At 43.7% G+C, this 23096-nt stretch overlaps 1 protein-coding gene across 1 annotated transcript in view; it reads left to right on the top strand.

The window, feature by feature from the left end:
* TRIM3 (tripartite motif containing 3) overlaps positions 1-23096 on the top strand; it is a 155123-nt gene that overhangs the window by 96278 nt on the left and 35749 nt on the right. Inside the window, exons 8-10 of the mRNA XM_030199765.1 lie at positions 6691-6858; positions 15333-15513; positions 19513-19583. Of these exons, the coding sequence (XP_030055625.1) occupies positions 6691-6858; positions 15333-15513; positions 19513-19583 (420 nt within the window). The remainder of the gene's footprint in view (positions 1-6690; positions 6859-15332; positions 15514-19512; positions 19584-23096) is intronic.

Here is a 23096-nt window from a genome sequence, read left to right as displayed (position 1 = left end):
CTGAAAGCATGATCAAACAAAAATAAAAACACAGTATGCTGGGCTCAAGGGCCATGCTTTCACATCAGATCTGGAAAAATGGCCAAGAGCCACTCAACACAGAGATATAGTGTCTTCTGGTTTCAGGGCCCAGGCTCTCAACACAGACACAAATCAATGTCTTCTGGTCTTAGAGGATATGCTTTCACAGCAGGTGCAGAAATACTTTGACTGTCCCATGATACTACATTCTCAAAAAAAGATCAGAGCCTCTGTTTTGGGATACTAATTGAGTTTTAGTTTAAGAAGTTGCCTTTACCAACATGTTATACACCAAAACATCTTCAGGAACAGATAAACAGTCATCTATAAGTAGTTAGAGTGGCAGCCTGACAACCAAGGATGCCAGAATTCAGATCCCCCTCCTGCATCTTGTGACCTTTCCAAAGCCACTTAACTCTCCAGTGCTTCAGGTAACAACTTAGAGGTCGATATTCAAAGCAATTTAACTGGCTAGGAGACGCCACACATCTCACACGTTTCACACGTGTGGAGCAATCCATGGATATTCAGTGGCACTTAACCGGTTAATGCCACTGACTATTACCACTAACCACCACACTGAAAACTGGCTATTTTGTAGATTGGACAGGGGTGGAATTAGCACTTAATAATGGCCAATATTCAGCACATTACTGCCTAAGTTAACCAGACAAATCAGACTGCATAAAACACAGTCCTATCTTTGTGGCTAGCTTAGCTGGTTAAGATCTCACGTAACCAGATAAGAGGCAGTCAGTCGCAGAAACCCAGATGTTCATTGCTGTTGCCCGGACATGACCCGGCATTGAATATCTTCAAATAACACCGGTGGTGGACATAAAAAACACTGGCTACTGCCTGCTGAATATCTGCCCCTTAGATCGTAAGTCCTCGAGGGACAGAAAAATGCCTACTGTTCCTGAATGTAACTCACCTTGATATACTACTGAAAATGGGTGAGCCAAATCTAAATAAATTCGACATTTAACAACATGCACTTAATTTCAACCCTCTTCCCTTTTAAATTCCATTCTGTTTCAGAACATGTTTTCCAATGACAAGTTTGATAGCATGGCAGTGCAGAGATCTACAGTTCTCCAAGGACAAGCAGGCTGCTTGTTCTTATATGTGGGACGGCGGCCCAGGAAACGGCAAATTTTTCTACAGCAAAATTAAAGTTTTGCCAGAGCCTTCTAGCGTGCGAACACCGCGCATGCGTGGACGACTTCCCGCCTGTCGTGTGAGCGTTCCCGCTCAGTTTTTTTTCTTGTCTGCGGTGAGGGGAAGAGATTTTTCCCTGTTCGCTTCGCTGGTCCAGGAAAGAGAGTCTTCACGATTCTTTTTAGATTTTCTTCTTTTCTTACATCGTTATTCGTTCTTCTTTTTTAAAAAAAAAACGGCATTTTTTCTTAGTTTTTGGCACTTTCTAAGTTTTCTTTCTTTTCGACATGGCTGGCCCTAGGCTGCGCGGTCGGGTTTTTCCCCTTTTGTGCCCTTTACTTTTTTGGCACGATCGCGTCGTTTAATTTCACCAAAGCCGTTTTTCCTTCCATGTCATCGAACACACCCGGCTGCTTCAAACGTTGTACTGGGTGCACCCAGACTATCTCGCTCTCCCTCTATTCAGGAGGTGACGATGCGTCGGTCTAGCAGCCTGTTACCTGCTCCCGAGCCTTGACAGATTCTGCCGCCGGCTCCTTTACCGACCCCGCAGTCTTGTCCGATGGCGGCTCGCGATGAGCGCATCAGGGCCCTGCTTCCAGAGCTTCTGGAAGGGTTGCTGCGCTAGTCTGCTTTGGTGTCGGGTGCTTGCACGTTCCGTACTGTCTGCTGCAGCGGCATCTGGCCCTTCACCCGTGGTGAGGTCCCCGACCTTGGTGCTGCCTGCCACCCAGGTCGACTCCCCTTTGACGTCGGTGGAGGAAGCTTCACTGGAGTCCAGGCGGGCGTTGAATTCTCGGCACCGCCATTGAGGACGTCGTTCCTCGGCGTCAAGGCAGGCTCAGTTTCAGACTGCTTTGAGGGATGTCTGGTCCGATACTGAAGATGAGCGTTCGTGAGAGGAAGAGGAAGATCCCAGGTACTTTTCTTCTGACGAGTCCTATGAGATTCCTTCTGAATCTTCACTTCCTCTAGAAAGGAGACTTTCTCCACCGGAGAGTCTATCCTTCACCTCCTTTGTCTGGGAAATGGCTGCGGCTATTCCCTTCCCTATGGAGATTGAGGATGAGCCCAGGGCTGAGATGCTTGAGGTCCTGGATTATCCTTCTCTGCCTAGAGAGGCTGCAACGGCTCCTTTGTATAATGTACTGAAGGAAGTCCTTATGCGAAACTGGTCGTTCCCTCTGTCTAATCCTGTGATCCCGAAAAAGACTGAATCCCAGTATCGGATCCACGGGGAGCCTGGATTGATGAGGTCTCAGCTACCTCACAATTCCATGGTGGTGGACTCTGCTTTCAGAAGAACCAAGAGTACTAGGGACTATGCATCGGCGCCCCCAGGCACAGAATCTAGAACCTTGGACTCTTTTGGGAGGAAGGCATATTAGGTCACTATGCTCGCTGCCAAAATCCAAACATACCAGCTCTTCACGAGCATCCACTTGCAGAACTCGGTGAGGCAACTGTCTAGCTTGGTTTATGCACTCCCTCCGGAGCAGGCTGAGCTTTTTCGCCAAGTGGTCAGGCAGCAGAAGGCGTGTCGAAAATTCCTGGTCAGGGGTACGTTCGACACTTTTGATGTAACATCCAGGATCGCTGCCCAAGGTATAGTGATGCGCAGACTCTCATGGCTGCGTGTCTCTGACCTGGATCATTCGGTCCAGCAGCGGATGGCGGATATTCCTTGCCGGGGGGATAACCTTTTTGGTGAGAAAGTAGAGGATCTAGTTGACCAGCTCAAGAAGCACCATGATGCTATGGATTCTCTCTCCTGCCGGGCGTCTTCTGCTACTACCTCCTCATCTAGGAGGTGTTTTGGAGGGAAGAGGAGTGCTCCCTGTTTCTATGCTAGGCGTAGGTACACTCCTGCTTCTCGGCAGCCTGTCCAGGCTCAGTCCCAGCGCGCTCGTTCTCGTCAACAGCGTGCGCCTAAGGCCTCTGCGACTCCCCAGCAAAACCAAGGGACGGGCTTTTGACTGGCTCCAGTTCAGCATAGCCTCAGTAAAAGTGTCCGTGCCGGACGACTTGCCGGTTGGAGGGAGGTTGATATTTTTTCACCAAAGGTGGCCTCTCATGACCTCCGACCGGTGGGTTCTTCAAATAGTTAGGTCAGCATACACCCTCAATCTGGATTCCAAATCTCCAAATTGTCCACCGCGAGCTCATTCTTACAGTTTCCAGCACAAACAGGTACTTGCAGAGGAACTCTCTGCCCTTCTAAAGGCCCAAGCAGTCGAACCCATTCCACCAGGGGAAGAAGGGCTGGGATTCTATTCCAGGTACTTTCTTGTGCAAAAGAAAACAGGGGGGATGCATCCCTTCCTAGACCTAAGGACCCTGAACAAATTTCTTGTCCAATAAAAGTTCAGGATGGTTTTCCTAGGCACTCTTCTTCCCATGATTCAGGAAAATGATTGGCTATGCTGTCCTGACTTAAAGGATGCTTACACACACGTCTCGATACTTCCAGCTCACAGGAAATATCTTCGATTTCGGCTGGGAATGTAGCACTTTCAGTACCGTGTACTGCCTTTTGACCTGGTGTCTGCTCCCAGAGTGTTTACCAAATGCCTAGCTGTAGTTGCAGCGTCGCTACACAGACTGGGAGTGCATGTGTTTCCTTATCTTGATGATTGGCTGGTGAAGAGCATCTCGAAGGAGGGTGCTCTGGAGTCCATGCGAATGACTATTTGGGTTCTAGAGCTATTGTGGTTCGTCATAAATTATCCCATCTCACCCCAGTCCAAACATTGGAATTCATTGGAGCCCTGTTGAACACTCAGACAGCTCAAGCGTATCTTCCCGAGACAAGGGCGGACAACCTTCTGTCCCTGATGTCCATGGTTCGAGCGTCTCACCAGGTCACGGCTCGGCAGATGTTGAGACTTCTGGGGCATATGGCCTCCACAGTTCATGTCACGCCCAATGCACGTCTACATATGAGATCAGCTCAATGGACCCAAGCTTCCCAGTAGTTTCAAGCTGCGGGGGGATCTAGAGGATGTAATCCAACTGTCCACCGGCTTTCGGAATTCTCTTCACTAGTGGACGATTCAATCCAATTTGACCATGGGACGACCATTCCAAGTTCCTCAGCCATGAAAAGTGCTGATGACGGATGCATCTCTCCTGGGGTGGGGAGCTCATGTAGATGGGCTCCACACTCAGGGAGCCTGGTCCTTTCAGGAAAGAGGTCTGCAGATCAACCTTCTGGAATTAAAAGCAATCTGGAATGCTCTAAAGGCTTTCAGAGCTGTCCAACCAAGTAATCTTAATTCAGACAGACAATCAGGTTGCCATGTACTACACCAACAAGCAGGGGGGCACCGGATCTCGCCCTCTGTGTCAGGAAGCCGTCCAGATGTGGCTTTCGGCTCGCTGTCACGGCATATTTCTCCAAGCCACTGGCAGGCGTAAGCAACAGTCTGGCCGACAGGTTGAGCAGGATAATGCAACCTCACGAGTGGTCACTGAACATGGGCGTGGTCCACAAGATCTTCGGAGCATGGGGCACCCCCTCGGTGGATCTTTTTGCCACTCAGATCAATCACAAGGTCCCTCAGTTCTGTTCCAGACTTCAGGCCCACGACAGACTAGCGTCAGATGCCTTTCTCCTACATTGGGGGACTGGCCTTCTGTAGGCTTATCCTGTCATACCTCTAGTAGGGAAGACTTTGCTGAAACTCAAGCAAGACTGCGGAACCATGATCCTCATTGCACCCTTCTGGCCGCGTCAGATTTGGTTCCCTCTTCTTCTGGAGTTGTCCTCCGAAGAACCGTGGAGATTGGAGTGTTTTTTGACCCACATCACTCAGAACGAGGGGTCACTTCTAGATCCCAACCTCCAGTCTCCTGAGTCTTGCTGACTTCTAGGAAAGATTCCACTAAAAGGTGGTGTTCTTTTAAATGGAGAGAGTTTGCCATCTGGTGTGACAGCAAGGCCATAGATCCCCTTTCTTGTCCACACAGACCCTGCTTGAATACCTTCTACACTTATCAGAATCTGGTCTTAAGACCAACTCTGTAAGGGTTCACCTCAGTGTAGTTAGTGTTTATCTGCGTGTAAAGGGTAAGCCTATCTCTGGACAGCCTTTAGTTGTTTGCTTCATGAGAGGTTTGCTTTTGTCAAAGCCCCCTGTCAAACCTCCACCAGTGTCATGGGATCTCAACGTCGTTCTGTCCCAGCTGATGAAAGCTCCTTTCGAGCCACTGAATTCCTGCCATCTGAAGTAGAAAACTGATGTTGCCTGCCTTTGGGCAGTATTTTCTTGGTGGCTGTTACTTCAGCTCGTAGAGTCAGTGAGCTTCAGGCCTTAGCAGAGGATGCACCTTATACTAAGTGTCATCATAACAGAATAGTCCTCCTGCCAAAGGTGGTGTCGGAGTTCTATCTGAACCAGTCAATAGTCTTGCCAACATTTTTTCCCTGTCCTCATGCCCACCCTGGCAAAAGCAGCTTGCACACCTTGGACTGCAAGAGAGCATTAGCCTTTTACATGGAGTGGACGAAGCCCTTCAGACAGTCCGCCCAGTTGTTTGTTTCTTTCGATCCCAACAAGAGGGGAGTTGCCATCAGAAAACGCACAATCTTCAATTGGCTAACAGATTGCATTTCCTTCACTTATGCCCAAGCTGGGCTGACTCTGGAGGGCCATGTCACGGCTCAAAATATTAGAGCCATGGCTGCATCGGTGGCTCATTTAAAGTCAACCTCCATTGAAGAGATTTGCAAGGCTGCAACATGGTCATCAGTCCACACATTCATATCTGATTACTGTCTTTAGCAGGATACCCGACGCGACAGTCTGTTTGGGCAGTCAGTGCTGCAGAATCTGTTTGGGGTATAGAATCCAACTCCACCCCCAGGCCCGTTTTTATTCTGTTCCAGGCTTCACTCTCAGCTGTATATAGTTTCAGGTTCACCTATGTTATGTTCTCGCCGTCGCAAGGCCCAGTTGACCAATGTTCATTGTTTTGAGTGATCCTGGATGCCAGGGATACCCCCACATGTGAGAATAAGCAGCCTGCTTGTCCTCAGAGACAGTGAAGATACTTACCTGTAGCAGGTATTCTCTAAGGACCGCAGGCTGATTATTCTTACAATCCCTCCCACCTCCCCTTTGGAGTTATTTGCTATGCTTTTTGATTTAACTGAGGTACATGCTCGCGCAGCGGGCGGGAAGTCAGTCCGCGCATGCGCGCTGCACGCTCCCCAGAAGACTCTAGCAAAACTTTTGTTTTTGCTATGGCAAAATGCCAGTTCCCAGGCTGACACAGATGTTGACCCACGTGTGAGAATAATCAGCCTGCTGTCCTCGGAGAATACCTGCTACAGGTAAGTATTTTTGCTTTATTAACTTTGAACATTACCTTCAGTAGTATTATAGTGTGACTTATATCATTTAGCTCTGGACACAGACAGTGCTCATGAAGTAATATTATTGTTGTAAAATATCACACACTGTAAGTCCTACACATTGATAACGTCTCTCTTCCTCTGTTCCGCAGGTGTTCTCCAGTGAGGGTCAGTTTAAGCTTAGGTTTGGGGTGCGGGGTCGTTCTCCGGGGCAGCTGCAGCGACCCACTGGTGTAACAGTGGATAAAAATGGGGACATCATTGTAGCAGATTATGATAATCGATGGGTCAGTATCTTCTCACCAGAGGGGAAATTCAAGGTAGGCAAAATCCGTATATCTTGTAATGAACTTCTCTCTCTCTCTCTCTCTCTCTCTCTCTCTCTTTTTTTCTTTCTTTCTCCCTCCCTGTTATCCATAGTTATCTCTCATCGCTTCTTCTCTTTCTTGTGTGTCCCCATAATCACTTTTGCCTCCTATCCTCCCTCTGTTTGTTCCCCAATAATTTCCTTTCCCCTTCTCTCTGTATATCCTGTAATAATCCTTTTCACCTTCTCTCTCTTCTGCCTCAGTGTCTGTATCCTGTGTAATACTTCCCTCCTTCATCTATGTGTATCCTATAAAAATATTACTTCCGCTCTTGTAGCCTAAAATTTATTTATTTACTTAGTTTATTTCACACTTCACCAAAATACCTAAAATGAGTTACAAATGATTTTAAAATAATATACAGTGAACATTACTACTACTACTACTACTATTAAACATTTCTATAGCGCTACTAGACTTACGCAGCGCTGTACAAATGAACATGAAAAGACAGTCCCTGCTCAACAGAGCTTACAATCTAAATTGGACAGACGAACAGACAGCTAGGGGTGGGGAAATTGCAGTGGTAGGGGTGATAAGTGAGGGTGTTGAGTAAGAGAGTCATGATTAGGAGTCGAAAGCAGTAGCAAAGAGGTGGGCTTTAAGCCTAGACTTGAAGACAGCCAGAGACTGAGCCTGGCGTACTGGCTCAGGGAGTCTATTCCAGGCATAGAGAGCAGCGAGATAGAAGGAACAGAGCCTGGAGTTAGCAGTGGGGGAGAAGGGGGACGACAGGAGACATTTACCCAGCGAACGGAGTTCACGGGGAGGAGTGTAGGGAGAGATGAGAGCGGAACATAATAAAAAAACATGAAATACCAAGATCCATTTAGTTCTTTGGAAAATGTTCCTCAGGGCTTAAAACGTAAGGCAGGCAAATGTTTAAAATGTGAAGTTGTCTCTAGGGTTTTGGGAAATTGAGTCAACTTAGAGCAGTTAGAGCTGGTTTTTTTCCTGAACAGTTTAGAAAGTTGGTGCAGGCAATTATAACACCACAACTGGATTATTGCAGTTTTTTATATAGAATTATTCCTTATACTTCCTGATCCCAACTACAACTTTTGCAAAATTGTACAGCTACATTACTTTATGGCTGCAAGAAGTATGATCGTGTATCTGTTGCTTAAAGAACTTCATTGGTTGCCACTTAAGGCGAGAGTATGTTTTAAGCTGGCATGTCTAATGTTCAAGATCGTTTATGATTACTGCCCATTAAATCATGTAGAATTATTGAGCTATCTGACTGCTCATTTAACTATTCGATTATAGTATTTATTGAACTTGAATTTTCCTTCTGCTAAACAGGTTCACTCTAAGCAACATCATGATAGATTATTTAGCTATGGTTCTGTAAAAGCATAGAATAATATTCCTATTTTAGTTCAAGGTATAGGGATATAATATTGATTTTAACAACTTCTGACCTATCTGTTCAACAAACAGTTTTAATGTGCGAATGTTCTTGAGTTTTAGGGATGTTCCACACAGTGTGGAAACTGAGGAGAATTAGAGAGTACTTCCCCAAAACCATGTTTTGCTTATTAGTACAATCCATGGTATTCACACATGCTGACTATTGCAATGCAATCTATGCAGTCTGCAAGGAACGACAACTGAAAAAAGTACAAACAGCACAACACAGCAGCCAGACTGATCTTTAGATGTCCTCATTTCACAAGCGCAAATGCACTGATGCAAGCATCCCATACAAATGCAACAAATAAATAAATAAATACAGCCCCAGAACATTTTCAGAGTATGCACTATGATATATCAAATCCTCTTTGGCACTACCCCAAATTACATGAGTAACTTAATCTTGCTACCACCAAAAAATGCAAAGCACGTCTCCAAATAGTTCAACAAATCTCCCTCTTGGAGACACTCCAGGATGTCCACCAGGCGCAGGTTATTACGTCTAACCAGGTTTTCCAGATCTTTGATTTTGTCCACCAGGGCCTTAAACTGTTTATCCATAGTATCTTGCCTAGTTCCAATTCCAATGCAGAGAGTCCTCCACCACGCCAGTTCGCTGCTGCTCCTGTTTTAAATAAATACATAAAACTTCATGTAGCTGAGTGGTCCTGAATCTGGCAGCCTCCTACTTGTGCTTTCCATATACAACACAATAAGTTATACATAAAGGGATAGATTCTATATATGATGTTAAAAAACCCGTGCTTAGCGCTATTCTATAAACCATGCCTAATATTAGATGCGGTTTATAGACTATGCATATCAGCCATTCCCGCAACTAAAATTTAGGCACAGCCATTTATGCTGTTTTATCTGTCCCTTTCTCCTCTACTGCTAATTCAAGACTCCATTCCTTTTATCTTGCTGCACCTCACGCCTGGAATAGACTTCCCGAGCCTGTACGTCTAGCCCCGTCTTTAGCCATTTTCAAGTCCAAACTCAAAACCCACCTCTTTACCACTGCTTTTGACTCCTAACTCACTTACCCTGTCCTTTATCCTCACCTCTTTATTCCCTTACCCTTAATTGTCCTGTCTGTTTACCTGTCTTTCTAGATTGTAAGCTCTTTGAGCAGGGACTGTCTTTTGTGTATGGTGTACAGCGCTGCGTATGCCTTGTAGCGCTATAGAAATGATAAGTAGATAGATATTTTTTTTTATTTTTTGTTACATTTGTACCCTGCGCTTTCCCACTCATGGCAGGCTCAATGCGGCTTACATGGGGCAATGGAGAGTTAAGTGACTTGCCCAGAGTCACAAGGAGCTGCCTGTGCCGGGAATCGAACTCAGTTCCTCAGTTCCCCAGGACCAAAGTCCACCACCCTAACCACTAGGCCACTCCTCCACTCAGGCCCAAACTATTTTAATTTATTTGTAGTATTTGTATCCCACATTTTCCCACCAGTTTGCAGGCTCAATGTGGCTTACATTATGCCGTAATGGCGATTGCCATTACCGGGTGAAGGATTACAAATGATATTGCAATTAAGGTACATACATGGTAAAGTGGAAAATAGGGTGGTAGTACATAGAAGTTCCTACTTGATAGAATAGGTTATGACATAGGTTAAATAGTCAGTTATAGAAGAACTATCCAGGCGCTCATGAGCATTATCAATTTTATCGAAGAACTGTTGTAATTTGTTGTCAATAGCAGACTCTACAGCTGCTTTCACTTCAGATATTATTTCCACAGTCCATTCCAAGCTCACCAATGGTTTTGGTGCGGGTGCTTGCAGTGCCGTCTTAGTTTCCACAGTTCAGCTACTTTCAAAATCAGAAGCGTTGGCAAGTTCAGATGACTTGGGGCAATTGTGGGGGGCTGGGTTCCCATTAAGATGGGCAAAAGAATCGTTCAGATACTTAGGGATACAGCTGACAATGGATACATCAAGGCTATACGAAATTAACGTCTCAAGGATGCTTAGGGAGACAAGGGAGCAGTTGGCGATATGGGCCACAATGCCGTTATCTTTTTTGGGCCATTTACATCTTTTTAGAATGATGGTTTTCCCTCGATGGCTTTATGCGTTACAGACTTTACCTTTGTAGTTGCTAAAAAAGAATTTAGAAGCGCTTCGGAAATTAGTAGTGAACTTCTGCTGGGGGGGGGGAGGGAAATCAAAAATGAGGTGGAAGTATTTATTAGGGGCACAAAAGTTGGGAGGATTGGGATTTCCAGACATAAGGAAATATAATCAGGCGTGCCTGTTAACACATTTGAGAGACTGGTTGATGGGCACGGTTGCTTATACGGATGTGGAGCTAGAACAAGATTACTTTCATCCTTGGCACTTGATTTCTTTCCTGCATACTCCAAGGGGCGACGTGCCAGAGAGAGTACATGGGAGTGTATTGTTAAAGTCTTTATGGTACTTGTGGAGGACGGTGCTCCCACTTTGGAGTCAGAACTACAGGGGTAGTGTGTGGTTGCCCTTGGGGGGCAATGTTTCATTTAGGCCGGGAGATGAAAATGAGGTTTTTCGATCTTTGGTAGATAGGGGAGTGAATTCTTTAGAGAGCCTGGTAACTGAGGATGGATCATTACTATCGTAATGCCCTGAAGAGCACAGGTACAAATCAAAGTAGGGTATACACAAAAAGTAGCACACATGAGTTGTCTTGTTGGGCAGACTGGATGGACCGTGCAGGTCTTTTTTCTGCAGTCATCTACTATGTTACTATGTATATAGACTTCTCTGTGAGATGTGGGCAAGGGGCGTCCACATGGTTGGCGTATAGGCAGTTGTCCCACTATGTGAGATCCCTACCAAAAGGTAGTTTGCACCCGCAGTTTGGGAGGCAACTAAGAGAACTGTTAGAAGGAGATGCTGCGGGACAAATCTCAGTGTCTTGGTTTTATGATTTGTTAGGCAGGCTGTCATTAACTAGGGATTTGACAGAGGTCGCAAACAGCTGGAGTATAGAGTCTGGTAAAAACATCTCGGCACAATTGTTATCAGCTCTTCAGAGTAGCACAAGCGTGGTACATAGTGCGGAATTGCAGGAGTGTCATTTTCGAACCATCCACAGAGCGTATTTTTCTCAGAGACAAGCTTTTCGTGCGGGAGTATCGGATACACAACATTGTAGAAAGTGCCAGCGGTTAGAGGCGAATTTTTTTCATGGTATCTGGCAATGTAGATTGATCTCACTATTTTGGTCAGCGATTGGACGTTACTTGAATAAAGTGTTGGGGCGGAAAATAACATTAACTTTTGAGAGAGCTATAATTGGCACACCTAGAATGTGGATGGGAGTAACAAGGGGGGAGAAACTGTTCCTTGGGAAGGCTTGTATATTAGGGAAGAAATGCATTCTCCTTTGTTGAACTCGGGATTGCCCACCCTCCTTCTGGCACTGGAGGAATAGGCTTCATGAATTGCTGTCCTGGGAATCCAGAGGGGCAGGTCTGTTGCCAGGAAGGCAGCGGAGGTTCCTAGCAGTGTGAGGGGCTTATATAAACACCATTTCACCACGGGTAAGGAGTCACATTTTGAATAGGCTCCCATGGGATAAATGAGGTTGAAATATGGAAATTTTGAGAAGTGCTTTGGGACGGGGGTGGAATTGGGGAAGGGGGGAAGAGGAGGACTGGGGTAGGGGGGGAAAAGGGGAGAGGTATAGGAGAAGGGGGAGTTCTTGGTTCAAGTTGTGGTTATGTTTACAAGATTTGTTCATATTAAGAGGTAATGTTTTTCAGTTTGGGAGACAACGAATATTGACCTTTCTCTGCAGCTATTGTTTCATATGTTGGCAGTAGGGGAAGGGGAGGAAGTTGAGGATGGGGAGAGGGTGGAAAGGGGGGGAAAACGGAATGAAACATATTTTGAATATGGTGTATTAAAGCATGTCATGACACATTGCATATTGGTTGGTCAATTCTTATGGAAATGTATTATTATTATGTGTTGAAAATCAATAAAAATTGTTGAAAGTAAATGTGGACTTAAAAAAACCTTATCCAACTTTATGGCCACTAGATTGGGGGAGGTCCTCCCGGGCTTGATTTCTGAAGCTTAAGTGGGATTTGTGAAGAGGAGACATTCTGTCATCAATGTTTGGAAGTTGTTGGTAGAGATGACCTACTGTCAGCAAGTGGAAATTCCAGTCCTGGTAGCCAGTCTAGACACAGAAAAAGCATTTGACAAAGTATCTTGGGAGTACCTCTTTGCAGTGTTGACACATATTGGGTTTTGGGGGTGGTTTCTTCAGGCCTTATATACATTATATGTTAACCCGTAGGCCCGACCACTGGTCAGGTGCATCACATCCCCAGCCTTCACCATATCCAGGGGAACGAGGCAGGAGTGTCCTTTGTACCCCATGTTCTTCATTTTCTTGCTCGAACCCCTACTTCGCACTCTAAACAGCAGTGGGGCCATAGCTCGGATCCAGATACAGACCTCATTTATCGAGGGACTAGCTTTAGCAAATGATTTGGTAGTAGTAATGGTGGATCCTTAGAGCTCAATATGGGCTCTGGAGGAGGAGTTCTCCCATTATGGAGGATTTTCGGGGTTCTCCCTGAACCGCCTCAAATCTAAGGCCCTTCCCATAAGTAGGGGAATATGAGAAAACTGAACAGGGGTTTAAAGGAGGAATCTCTCTTGTCGTCCTCCTTCTCCTCCACTGCTAACTCCAGGCTTCGTTCCTTTTCTTGCACGGCACCTTACGCCTGAAATAGACTTCCTGAACCTATACGTTTAGCTCCATCTCTACCTGTTTTCAAATCTATGCTGAAAACCCACCCTTTCACTGCTGCTTTTGGCTCCTAGCTACTACTCAATTGCCCTCCCCTTGTCCCTTCCTTCCTTCTCACCCATTACTCTTCATCACCTATTACTTCATTGCCCATTAGTTTTCATCACCCGTATCTGTCTTGTCTGTCTGTATTATTTAGATTGTAAGCTCTTTTGAGCAGGGACTGTCTCTTTGTGTCAGATGTTCAGCGCTGCTTGTGTCTGGTAGCGCTATACAAATGCTAATAATAATAATAATTGTAGGTTCTAAAAAGCAGTTATTTTCTGTTCCTTGGCTGCTGGCGAGGTAGCTCATCCAGCGGCATCAATTAAGTGTTAATTAAGGTGTGAGGAAGTAGAATACTTGCATAGGTTGCTGAGTCAGCTTCAGAGAGCCTGTTTAAAAAAGGCCCCTTAGATTCAAAACTATATAAAGAGGAAAGGTCCCACTGAACTTTCTTTCTGAGAAGTTCCGAGAGAAGAGGACATATCGTTGGTAAGTGAACGCTATTTTGCTTTGTGCTTTGAGAACTTAAAGATTGGGGTTTAAAGGAGGAATTGTAGGTTAGTGTTGGGCAAAATAAAAATATATAAAGCTAATTTTATATGCACTAGATATCTTCACACACACATTCGCCCCTAACTTAAATTTGGCACTAACGGATATAAACTAGACACCAATACCTGGGAAGCCAGGGTTCAAATTCTACTTCTGCTCCTTGTTACTTTGGGTAAGTCACTTTAGTTACTTCACTCTCCATTGCTTCAGGTACAAAATCAGATTGTAAGACCCTAGGGATGGGCAAATCCCAAGCATAGCTCAGTGTAGCTCTGCTGAAAAGGAGTGAGCTAAATCCAAACAAAAAATAAAATACTTTTGGACACTTTGCTGCAGATCTACAGAGAGACAATTTTTTTCATTGCAGTGGTTCATAATGGACTGATGCCAAACCACTATTCATCCTTCTTTCCTCAGTATCAATTCTATTTACTACCTCCTTCTGTCATCATTAACCAATGTCTAATCCATTTCACCACCTTGGGTCCCACTCCCAGGCTGCTCAGTTTATCAATGAGCCTTCTGTGTAATATAGTATCAAAGATGTTGTTGGAAATAAATCAAAACAGAGAAAAGAAAATAAGATGATACCTTTTTTTATTGGACAAACTTAGTACATTATTTAATTAACTTTCGAAGGTAACTCTTCTTCAGATCAGAAAAAGATTTTGTTGAAATACAAGTAAACCACATCCAGCTTACACCTGTCGTCATCTAATTTTCTAGTCACTCAGTCAAAATAATCGGATCCATTTGTCACAACCTTCCTCAGAACTTGCAACCCATGAAGGGTGTTGATCTCTGAGTGACCATGTAACCATAGGATTCAGGGAGAGTATTGTGCTGAGGACAGAAAGGTCACTGCTTTTGCTTCTCCGTGCTGTTTACTCATTATCTTCACTGCTGCTTAGCAAAACCAATGCTGTCCTAGGTCAGGAGTCTAGGTTGAAGCTTGAGGAAACACGAGATTGAGAGTAGATGGCTGAGGGTATCAAGAAAGATTTGACAGATTCAAGATGTCTCTTTTCCCTTCATATTCCTTCATTCCTCCTTCAGCTTTTCCCTTTTCTAATGAAAGAGTAAAGATACAGGATATCCATACACCTCCCTGTTCCCATGTACTCCATTGTGCTGGCCAGACTGCAGTGGGATAGGGAGCAGTGTCTGCCCTTTTTGATCCAATGATGGAAGAATTTAGAGCAGTGGCTGCAGTGCTGTTCTGTTGAGGGAAGATGAGCAAATGTGTACACTGCTTTTGTATGGGGAAGAGGAAGAGAAGTAGCATGGATGCTGCCCTTCATTTGACAGGAGGGGGGATCAGCTTGATGTTAGGGAAGTGGAAGCAGTTTGGGCCTTCCCATTACTAACAGGAGAAGAGGCAGCCTGGTGGGCCTTCCTTACTCACAGGTGATGAGTGAGTAGAGTGGGTGTTCTCTGACTGGTGTCATTACCAGAGAAGTGTGGGCCCGAGGGTAAATGGCCTGGAGCAGAACAGTATAGAGTCTTAATGTATGATGGACTGCTGTATGATTTTAAGCCATTTTTCCCCCACCATGGTTTGTTTTCAGGTCCTTTTATCTCTAGGAAAAAAATAGAGGATCATTTTGAAATTGTTTTTTGCCCTTGACTTTTCTCTCCCTTACCTTGCAGAATAAGATTGGGGCTGGGCGGCTGATGGGCCCAAAGGGTGTGGCCATAGACCGAAATGGCCACATTATCGTTGTGGATAACAAGGCTTGCTGCGTTTTCATCTTCCAGTGCAATGGCAAGCTGGTGAGCCGCTTTGGGAGCCGTGGAGTGGCAGACAGGCAGTTTGCAGGTACACTGGACGGTAATGGCTGCCAGTCTTTCTCCTCTGCATGACTTCACTGTCTTCTGCCTTATATTCCCATTCGTCACTCACTCTCTTATGCAATGTCAGACTGTGATTCTGCCTCAACCTCATTAAAGGTTGCATTAAACCCTCCCCCATTCCTTCTACCCCAGCACAACATCCCATGCTGCATTCATCCCTCCACTAGCATGAAGGGAATCGCATGCTGACACTACCGCTAATTGTGAATCTCCACTCAGACCTGTATTAACATCTCCTCTCCTCTCCTGCCCCTCTCCCATCCTACATGGCATCATTCCTCCTACCCTTCCCTCCCTAGTATGTAGCCTGTGACTCATCACTCTCCATCTCAACTAAGATTTCTTTCATCCTTCCACCTAATTCCCTTCCCAATATGCATGTAATAAAAACACAGAAAATGGCAACAGATAAAAGCTGGTGTGGATGAGCAGATATCCAGTCTGCTCAGTTCCACATTTTCTTCCTCTCCGCCAGAGATCTTTTCTTGAATTCAGATACTGGCCTTGTCTCTTTGACCTTCAGAGAGAGGTTGTTCTGTGCACGCTCCACCCTTTCCATAAAGAAATATTTCCTTAGGTAGTGTCTGAGTCAACCCCTTTTTACCCTTATCCTATGATTCCCACATTGCAGAGCTTCCTTTCTGTTGAAAGAGGTATGCCTCCTGCACTTGTACTTTGGCTTATTCAAATATGTCTGTCATATCTCCTCAGTTCTACCTTTTTTCCAAAGTATATATATGGTTAATTATGAAGTATTATTACATATACTAGAATACTTCGGAATAGGAGGCACAGTTCTCAAATGGTTCAAAAGATTCCTGACCACGAGATCATACCAAGTAACAACGAATGCGGACACATCACCCCCATGGACACCTGAATGCGGAGTACCCCAAGGATCCCCCCTCTCGCCAACCTTATTCAACCTGATGATGATACCTTTAGCCAAACTGCTAGCCAATCAAAACCTCAATCCCTACATATATGCAGATGACGTCACAATTTACATCCCGTTCAAACATGATCTAAATGAAATCACCAACGAGATCAACCAAAGCCTCCAAATAATGCATACCTGGGCAGATGCATTCCAACTAAAACTTAACGCAGAAAAAAACACAATGTCCTGTACTCACCTCACAACATAACACAAAAAACTTCTCCACCATAATCACACCATACTGCTCTCTTCCTGTCTCACAAAACTTGAAAATTCTTGGAGTCACTATTGATCGAAACCTCACTCTCGATGCCCACGTGAAAAACACGACGAAAAAGATGCTCTACTCCATGTGGAAACTTAAAAGAGTAAAACCTTTCTTCCCGAGATACATCTTCCGTACCCTAGTACAGTCACTGGTAATAAGTCATCTGGACTACTGCAACGCACTATATGCGGGCTGCAAAGAACAGACTATCAAAAAACTCCAACTGCCCAGAATACTGCTGCCCGACTCATATTTGGAAAAACTAAATATGAAAGTGCAAAACCCTTAAGAGAGAAGCTCCACTGGTTCCCATTGAGGGAACGCATTACTTTCAAGATCTGCACGATTGTACACAAAATCATTCACGCAGACGCCCCAATCTACATGCTAAACCTTGTGGACCTACCTCCAAGAAATGCCACAAGATCATCCCACAAATTCCTCAACCTACACTTCCCCAGTTGTAAAGGACTAAAATACAAGCTGATGCATGCCACCACCTTCTCTTACATAAGCACGCAATTATGGAATGCATTGCCCACAGACCTAAGAGCAATCGACGAAACAACTATCGTCCGCAAATCTCTGAAGACATATCTCTTCAACAAGGCCTACAATGAGAACCTTTAGCCACACTAATCCACCTCACCAACACAATCAGATAAGAAAGCCCACTTCGATAATCACCCTAATCACTCCCTCCCTTCTTCTTTCTTCCCTTACTTAATCTTTGCACAAAACTAAATGTATCTGTTATCCTGTAATGACAATGTTACAAAACTATGTAAGCCACATTGAGCCTGCAAATAGGTGGGGGAATGTGGGATACAAATGCAATAAATAATAATAAAGTAAATATTTAGATCTTTACGTTTTTTCCCCCCATATGCTTCATGGCAAAAACTGATGATTATTTTAGTAGCTGTCCTCTGAACCGACTCCTTCCTATTTATATCCTTTTGAAAGTGCAGCCTCCAGCACTGTATTCAGTACTGCAAATGAGGTCTCACTAGAGACTTATACAGAGGCATTTTCTCCACTTTTTTCTTGCTGACCATTCCTCTCCCTTTTGCACCCAGGCATTCATCTGGCCTTTGCCTAGCCTTCTGGCAACCGATCAGCTCATGTGATCACCCCCTGATTCTGGTCTTCTTTCATGCACAGTATAGCTCCATCACCTCTTCCATACTGCTTCTTTGGGGTTTTGTAGCCCAGATGCATGATCCTGCATTCTTTTGGATTAAATCATAGCAGTGAAACTCTAGATTATTCAAGTTTTGTTAGATCTCTCATGCTTCCCACACTTTCAAGGGTGTCTATCCTATGGCATATATTGGTATTATATGCAAAAAGGTAAACCTTTTCCAACAGCCCTTCTAGAATATTATTTTACCAAAATTTTGAAAAGAACTGTAGCAGGGACTGATCTCTTCAGGAAGCTTCTGAGTGAAGTCCATTTAACAGGGTCCTTTCTCAGATCACACTCAGCTAGTTTGTAATCTTAGAGTTTATAAGTCTCTTGTGTAGAACCTTGTCGCAAGACTTGCTGAAATCTAACTATACCATATCTAGCATGGTCCCTAGTCACCCAGTCAAAGAAAGTGATCAGATTAATTACATTGTTCAGATTAAAACCATATTGCCTCAGATGCTTGGATTCCAAAAACTGTATTAACCTCTTTTTTTTTTTTTTTTTTTTAAGAAGATATTTCCAAAAATTTAATGTTTGCTGTGCTTAGGCTAATTAGGTCGGTACTCCCAACTGCCTCATTCCATTTTCAAGAAGAGGAACTTGCTCCATTACGTATTCCATGTTTACAAAGATTTGTTTCAGTTTCTCCGACTTGTGAACATTGAATACTGTCTAGCACCGGTATCCCTCCCAAATCTTCCTTGGTGAAGACTGAAGCAAAGAATTCATTTAATCTCTCTGCTATGGCCTTGTCTTCCCTGCCAACATTTAGTAAACAAGAGTCTTATGTTTCTGCATTTTTTCTTGTGTGTTGGATTGCCTCCTAGTTTCAGTTTATGTACTTACACTATTGCTTATGCATTAGTCGGGGCTTTTGATGAGGGCTTTTTTTTATTTAAAATATTTATTACTCGCATAATCAAATATAATTCAAACATAAAAATAGAACATAACACAACAGAAAAGTTACATACCTAAAATATACTCGCTAAACCATAAATATAATGCCCCTTCTGAAAGATGTACCTGCTCAAAATCATGCTGATGATTCTACTTGTTTGATTTACTCTTTAGGTTAACCCCCAAAGGGCTGTTGGTACAGAAAAGTTTTCATTTTCCGTTTAAAGTCTGCACAGTTCTGCAGTGCTCTCAGTGATGGGGAGGTGATTTTTAACATTATTTTAAGAGGGTATTTCCAGTAAATTCAATTCAGATGACCTAAGTGACCTAGTAGGTTGATAGATTCGTAATGTTGTAGCAATAATTGGAGAAACCAATTTATTTAACACTTTAAACACCAATAATAAGATTTGTTCTTTTGGAAGCCAGTGAAGTTCTTTTAGTACAGGTGTAATGTGACAACAGGTGTAATGTGCCAACCCTGCTGGTAGAGTGTAATTACAGTACCAGGTGTACATTATTCAGCACTGCTTCTTTGGCCAGTCGTGCACTGTCCATTCTTGCTGATGAGGTGTGTGTGCACTTATGTGGTTGGTTTTTTGCTGTTTTGCATTGCTGGTGTGTACTTTCACTTTTGCACATTAAAGTTCATAGATACTATTTCTATTTTCTACAGGGCCACATTTTGTTGCTGTGAACAATAAGAATGAAATTGTTGTTACTGATTTTCACAATCACTCAGTGAAGGTAAGAATCTGTCTGTTTCTATGTACCTTTCTCTGTTTCTCTGTAAACATCTGTTTTTTTGTTGTTTTGAATATAGTAACATAGTAAATGATGACAGATAAAGGCCTGAACAGTCTATCCAGTGTGCTCTACAGGTACACTTATTATCAAGTCATGATTAAACCAACAATGAATGTGATATAAAAATCATTCTCTCTCTTTGGCATTTCTGGGACATAGATCTTTGAAGTCCGCCCCGCCTTGTCCTTAGTTTCCAACTACTGAAGTTGCCGTCGAAGCCCACTACAGCCTATCCAAATCCGTCTTGTCAATTGCGGGACACGGACTGTAAAAGTCTGCATGGCACTGACCTCGCATTCCAAATTACTGGGGTTTTTCGAAGACCTCTCCAGCCCATTGTAACTGGATTGCCATATATGAGACCCAGACCGTACAAGCCTGCCCAGCACCGGCCTTAGTTCTTCACAGTTGGGAGTCACCATCTAAAGTGCCACTCAGTATACAAACACACATGCAACCATTTTAAATTCAATATATTCCATCTTTATAACACCAGCTCTGGAACTCTTTGCCAGAGGATGTGGTAACAGCGGTTAGCGTATCTGGTTTAAAAAAGGTTTGGACAAATTCCTGGAGGAAAAGTCCATAATCTGCTATTGAGACAGACATGGGAAGCAACTGCTTGCCCTGGGATTTGTACTATCGGGCTCATTTTCAAAGCACTTAGCCTCCCAAAGTTCCATAGAAACCTATGGAACTTAGCCTCCCAAAGTGCTTTGAAAATATGCCTCTATGTGTGTTGCCACGATTTAGATTTCTGCTAGGTACTTGTGACCTGGCTAGCCACTGTTTGGAAAACAGGATACTGGGCTAGATGAACCATTGGTCCGATCCAGAATAGCTACTCTTAAGTTTTTATGTTCTCATTCTATATGTGTATCTGCTTCAGTGCCTGGGTGCTGTCATTAGAACAAAATACAGAATGGTTTAGAACTCAGCAGAAACCCTGTGTCTTCAATTTTGTAAAAGCATATTTGATGTCGATTGAAACTTCCCTAAAACGTTTTCTGATCTGACGTCTGAGTGTACCACCTTGTTCTAGAGCTTCCTTTCTGTTGAAAAACATAAGAATATAAAAATAGCCATACTGGGTCAGACCAATGGTCCATCTAGCTCAGTATCCTGTTTCCAACAGTGGCCAATCCAGGTACCTGACAGAATCCCAAATAGTAGTAGGTCAGCTTCTTGTGCATAATAAATTCCTTTCATGTATTTTGAAAATTTCTCTCATATCCCTTCATTTCCTCTTTTTTTTCAAAGATCCCAAAGAGGCGTATTTTCAAAGCAAAGTTATATCGAGGCACATTTTACTTACAAAATTACCTAGTAATCTATGGAACTTTGTAAGTCTAAGTACGTTGATAATGAGCCTCTCTAAGTGTCCTCTCTGAGCCACAGATCAATCAGATTAAGATATTTTTATAAATTGAAGCTGTTGAGACAAATCTGAGAGTTATCCTTGTAATATTTATAATTAGCTGTCCAAGCTACAACTTTGTCTCAAATTATTGCAGGACTCTTTTTATGGGTTTTTCATAGACTTTTTTTTTTTTTAATTTTCAAGAAGTGTTTACATAAGTACATAAGTATTGCCAAACTGGGAAAGACCAAAGGTCCATCAAGCCCAGCATCCTGTTTCCAACAGTGGCCAATCCAGATCACAAATACCTGGCAAGATCCCAAAAAAGCACAAAAGATTTTATTCTTCTTATCCCAGAAATAGTGGATTTTTCCCAAGTCCATTTAATAATGGTCTATGGACTTTTCCTTTAGGAAGCTGTCCAAACCTTTTTTTAAACTCCGCTAAGCTAACCGCTTTTACCACATTATTATTATTATTATTATTTATTTAGATTTTGCTCACACCTTTTTCAGTAGTAGCTCAAGGTGAGTTACATTCAAGTACATTGGATATTTCTCTGTCCCAGGAGGGCTCACAATCTAAGTTTGTACCTGAGGCTATGGAGGGTTAAGTGACTTGCCCAAGATCACAAGGAGCAGCAGTGGGATTTGAACCGGCCACCTCTGGATGTCAAGACTGGTGCTCTAACCACTAGGCCACTCCTCCACATTCTCTGGCAACGAATTCCAGAGTTTAATGAGTGAAGAAAAATTTTCTCCGATTTATTTTAAATTTACTATATTGTAGCTTCATCGCATGCCCCCAAGTCCTAGTATTTTTGGAAAGCGTAAACAGACACTTCACATCTACCTGTTCAACTCCACTCATTAGTTTATAGACCTCTGTCATATCTCCCCTCAGCCGCCTTTTCTCCAAGCTGAAGAGCCCTAGCCAATTTAGCCTTTCCTCATAGGGAAGTCGTTTATTGAAATACTAAGACAACAGCACAAAATATATGCAAACCAGAGATAAGGATACAGTGCAACATAGCTTCAAGATAGCCATATAGATAAAAAAGCAGAACTAATACTTCTTAGAATTAGCACAAGACATCTTCCAGCTCCATGAGAAACCCCTATCCAACATCCCCACCTCCTCATGCACCCCCCCCCCCCCCCCCCGCTTCCCCACCACTTAACAGGCCCTCAAAAAGATCAGTTCTTCAAGAAAGGGTCCCACATAGCTTCCCACTTAGTTAGGGTTCTACATTTGATCGCCCAAAGGTTTTCCATCTCGCAAATATACCAAAGTTTATTTAACCATTTAGTCAAGGGTGAAACTTTAGATTGCCGCCAGAGTCACCCAAGCAGCAGACGTTGCATGGCGTGCCTACAGAGATTGTGACTTGGTCAGACCAGGTGGTTTCTTACAAAACAAAAAGAAAAGAGGTGACCATTAGATCGACCGGGCTAGCCAACATTGCAGCCTGTGTTGTATAGCCTTCCAAAAATCCCTGGCCTTACCGCAGGACCACCACAGATGGCCCATTGTCCCTCTGTCCCGGCATCCTCTCCAACAAAGAGGTGAAACCTGAGGAAAAATGTTGTTCAGACGGGCCAGGGTCATATACCATCTATAAAAGACCTTGACACAATTCTCCTTTAGAGGAACTGAAATAGAAACTTTTAAGGAGGAGCGCTCCAAGAGAGCCCAGTCATCCTTGTTAATAACAATGCCCAGCAACTCTTGCCACCGCTGGCGATGAGCAATAGCAGGACAGGCCTGAGAGCTCAAAAACTTATATAAACAAGAAATAAGGCCTTTTGTACCTCTCGAGTCCTCACAAAAATCTTCCAAAAAAGAATTTTCTCTAAGTACCTGAGTCTTGACTCTTGGAGGGGCTAAGAAATGTTTTAATTGATTATAGGCAAACTGCTCATGCAGCATAATCAGAAAATCTTTTACCAGAGTGTCAAACGACTGCAAAGCATCATCATCATCAAAGAACTGCCCCCACGTTTTGAGACCCATTGAGGCCCAACGAACAAAACGTCCGGAGCCAAGGCCCGGGGGAAACAGTGGATTAAAAGCTATTGGAGAGAGGCGCTACA

Source organism: Microcaecilia unicolor, chromosome 4, assembly GCF_901765095.1.
Source record: "Microcaecilia unicolor chromosome 4, aMicUni1.1, whole genome shotgun sequence".
Lineage (NCBI taxonomy): Eukaryota > Metazoa > Chordata > Amphibia > Gymnophiona > Siphonopidae > Microcaecilia > Microcaecilia unicolor.
Note: the sequence above shows the minus strand (reverse complement) of the source record. Positions and strands in the feature narration are given on the sequence as shown.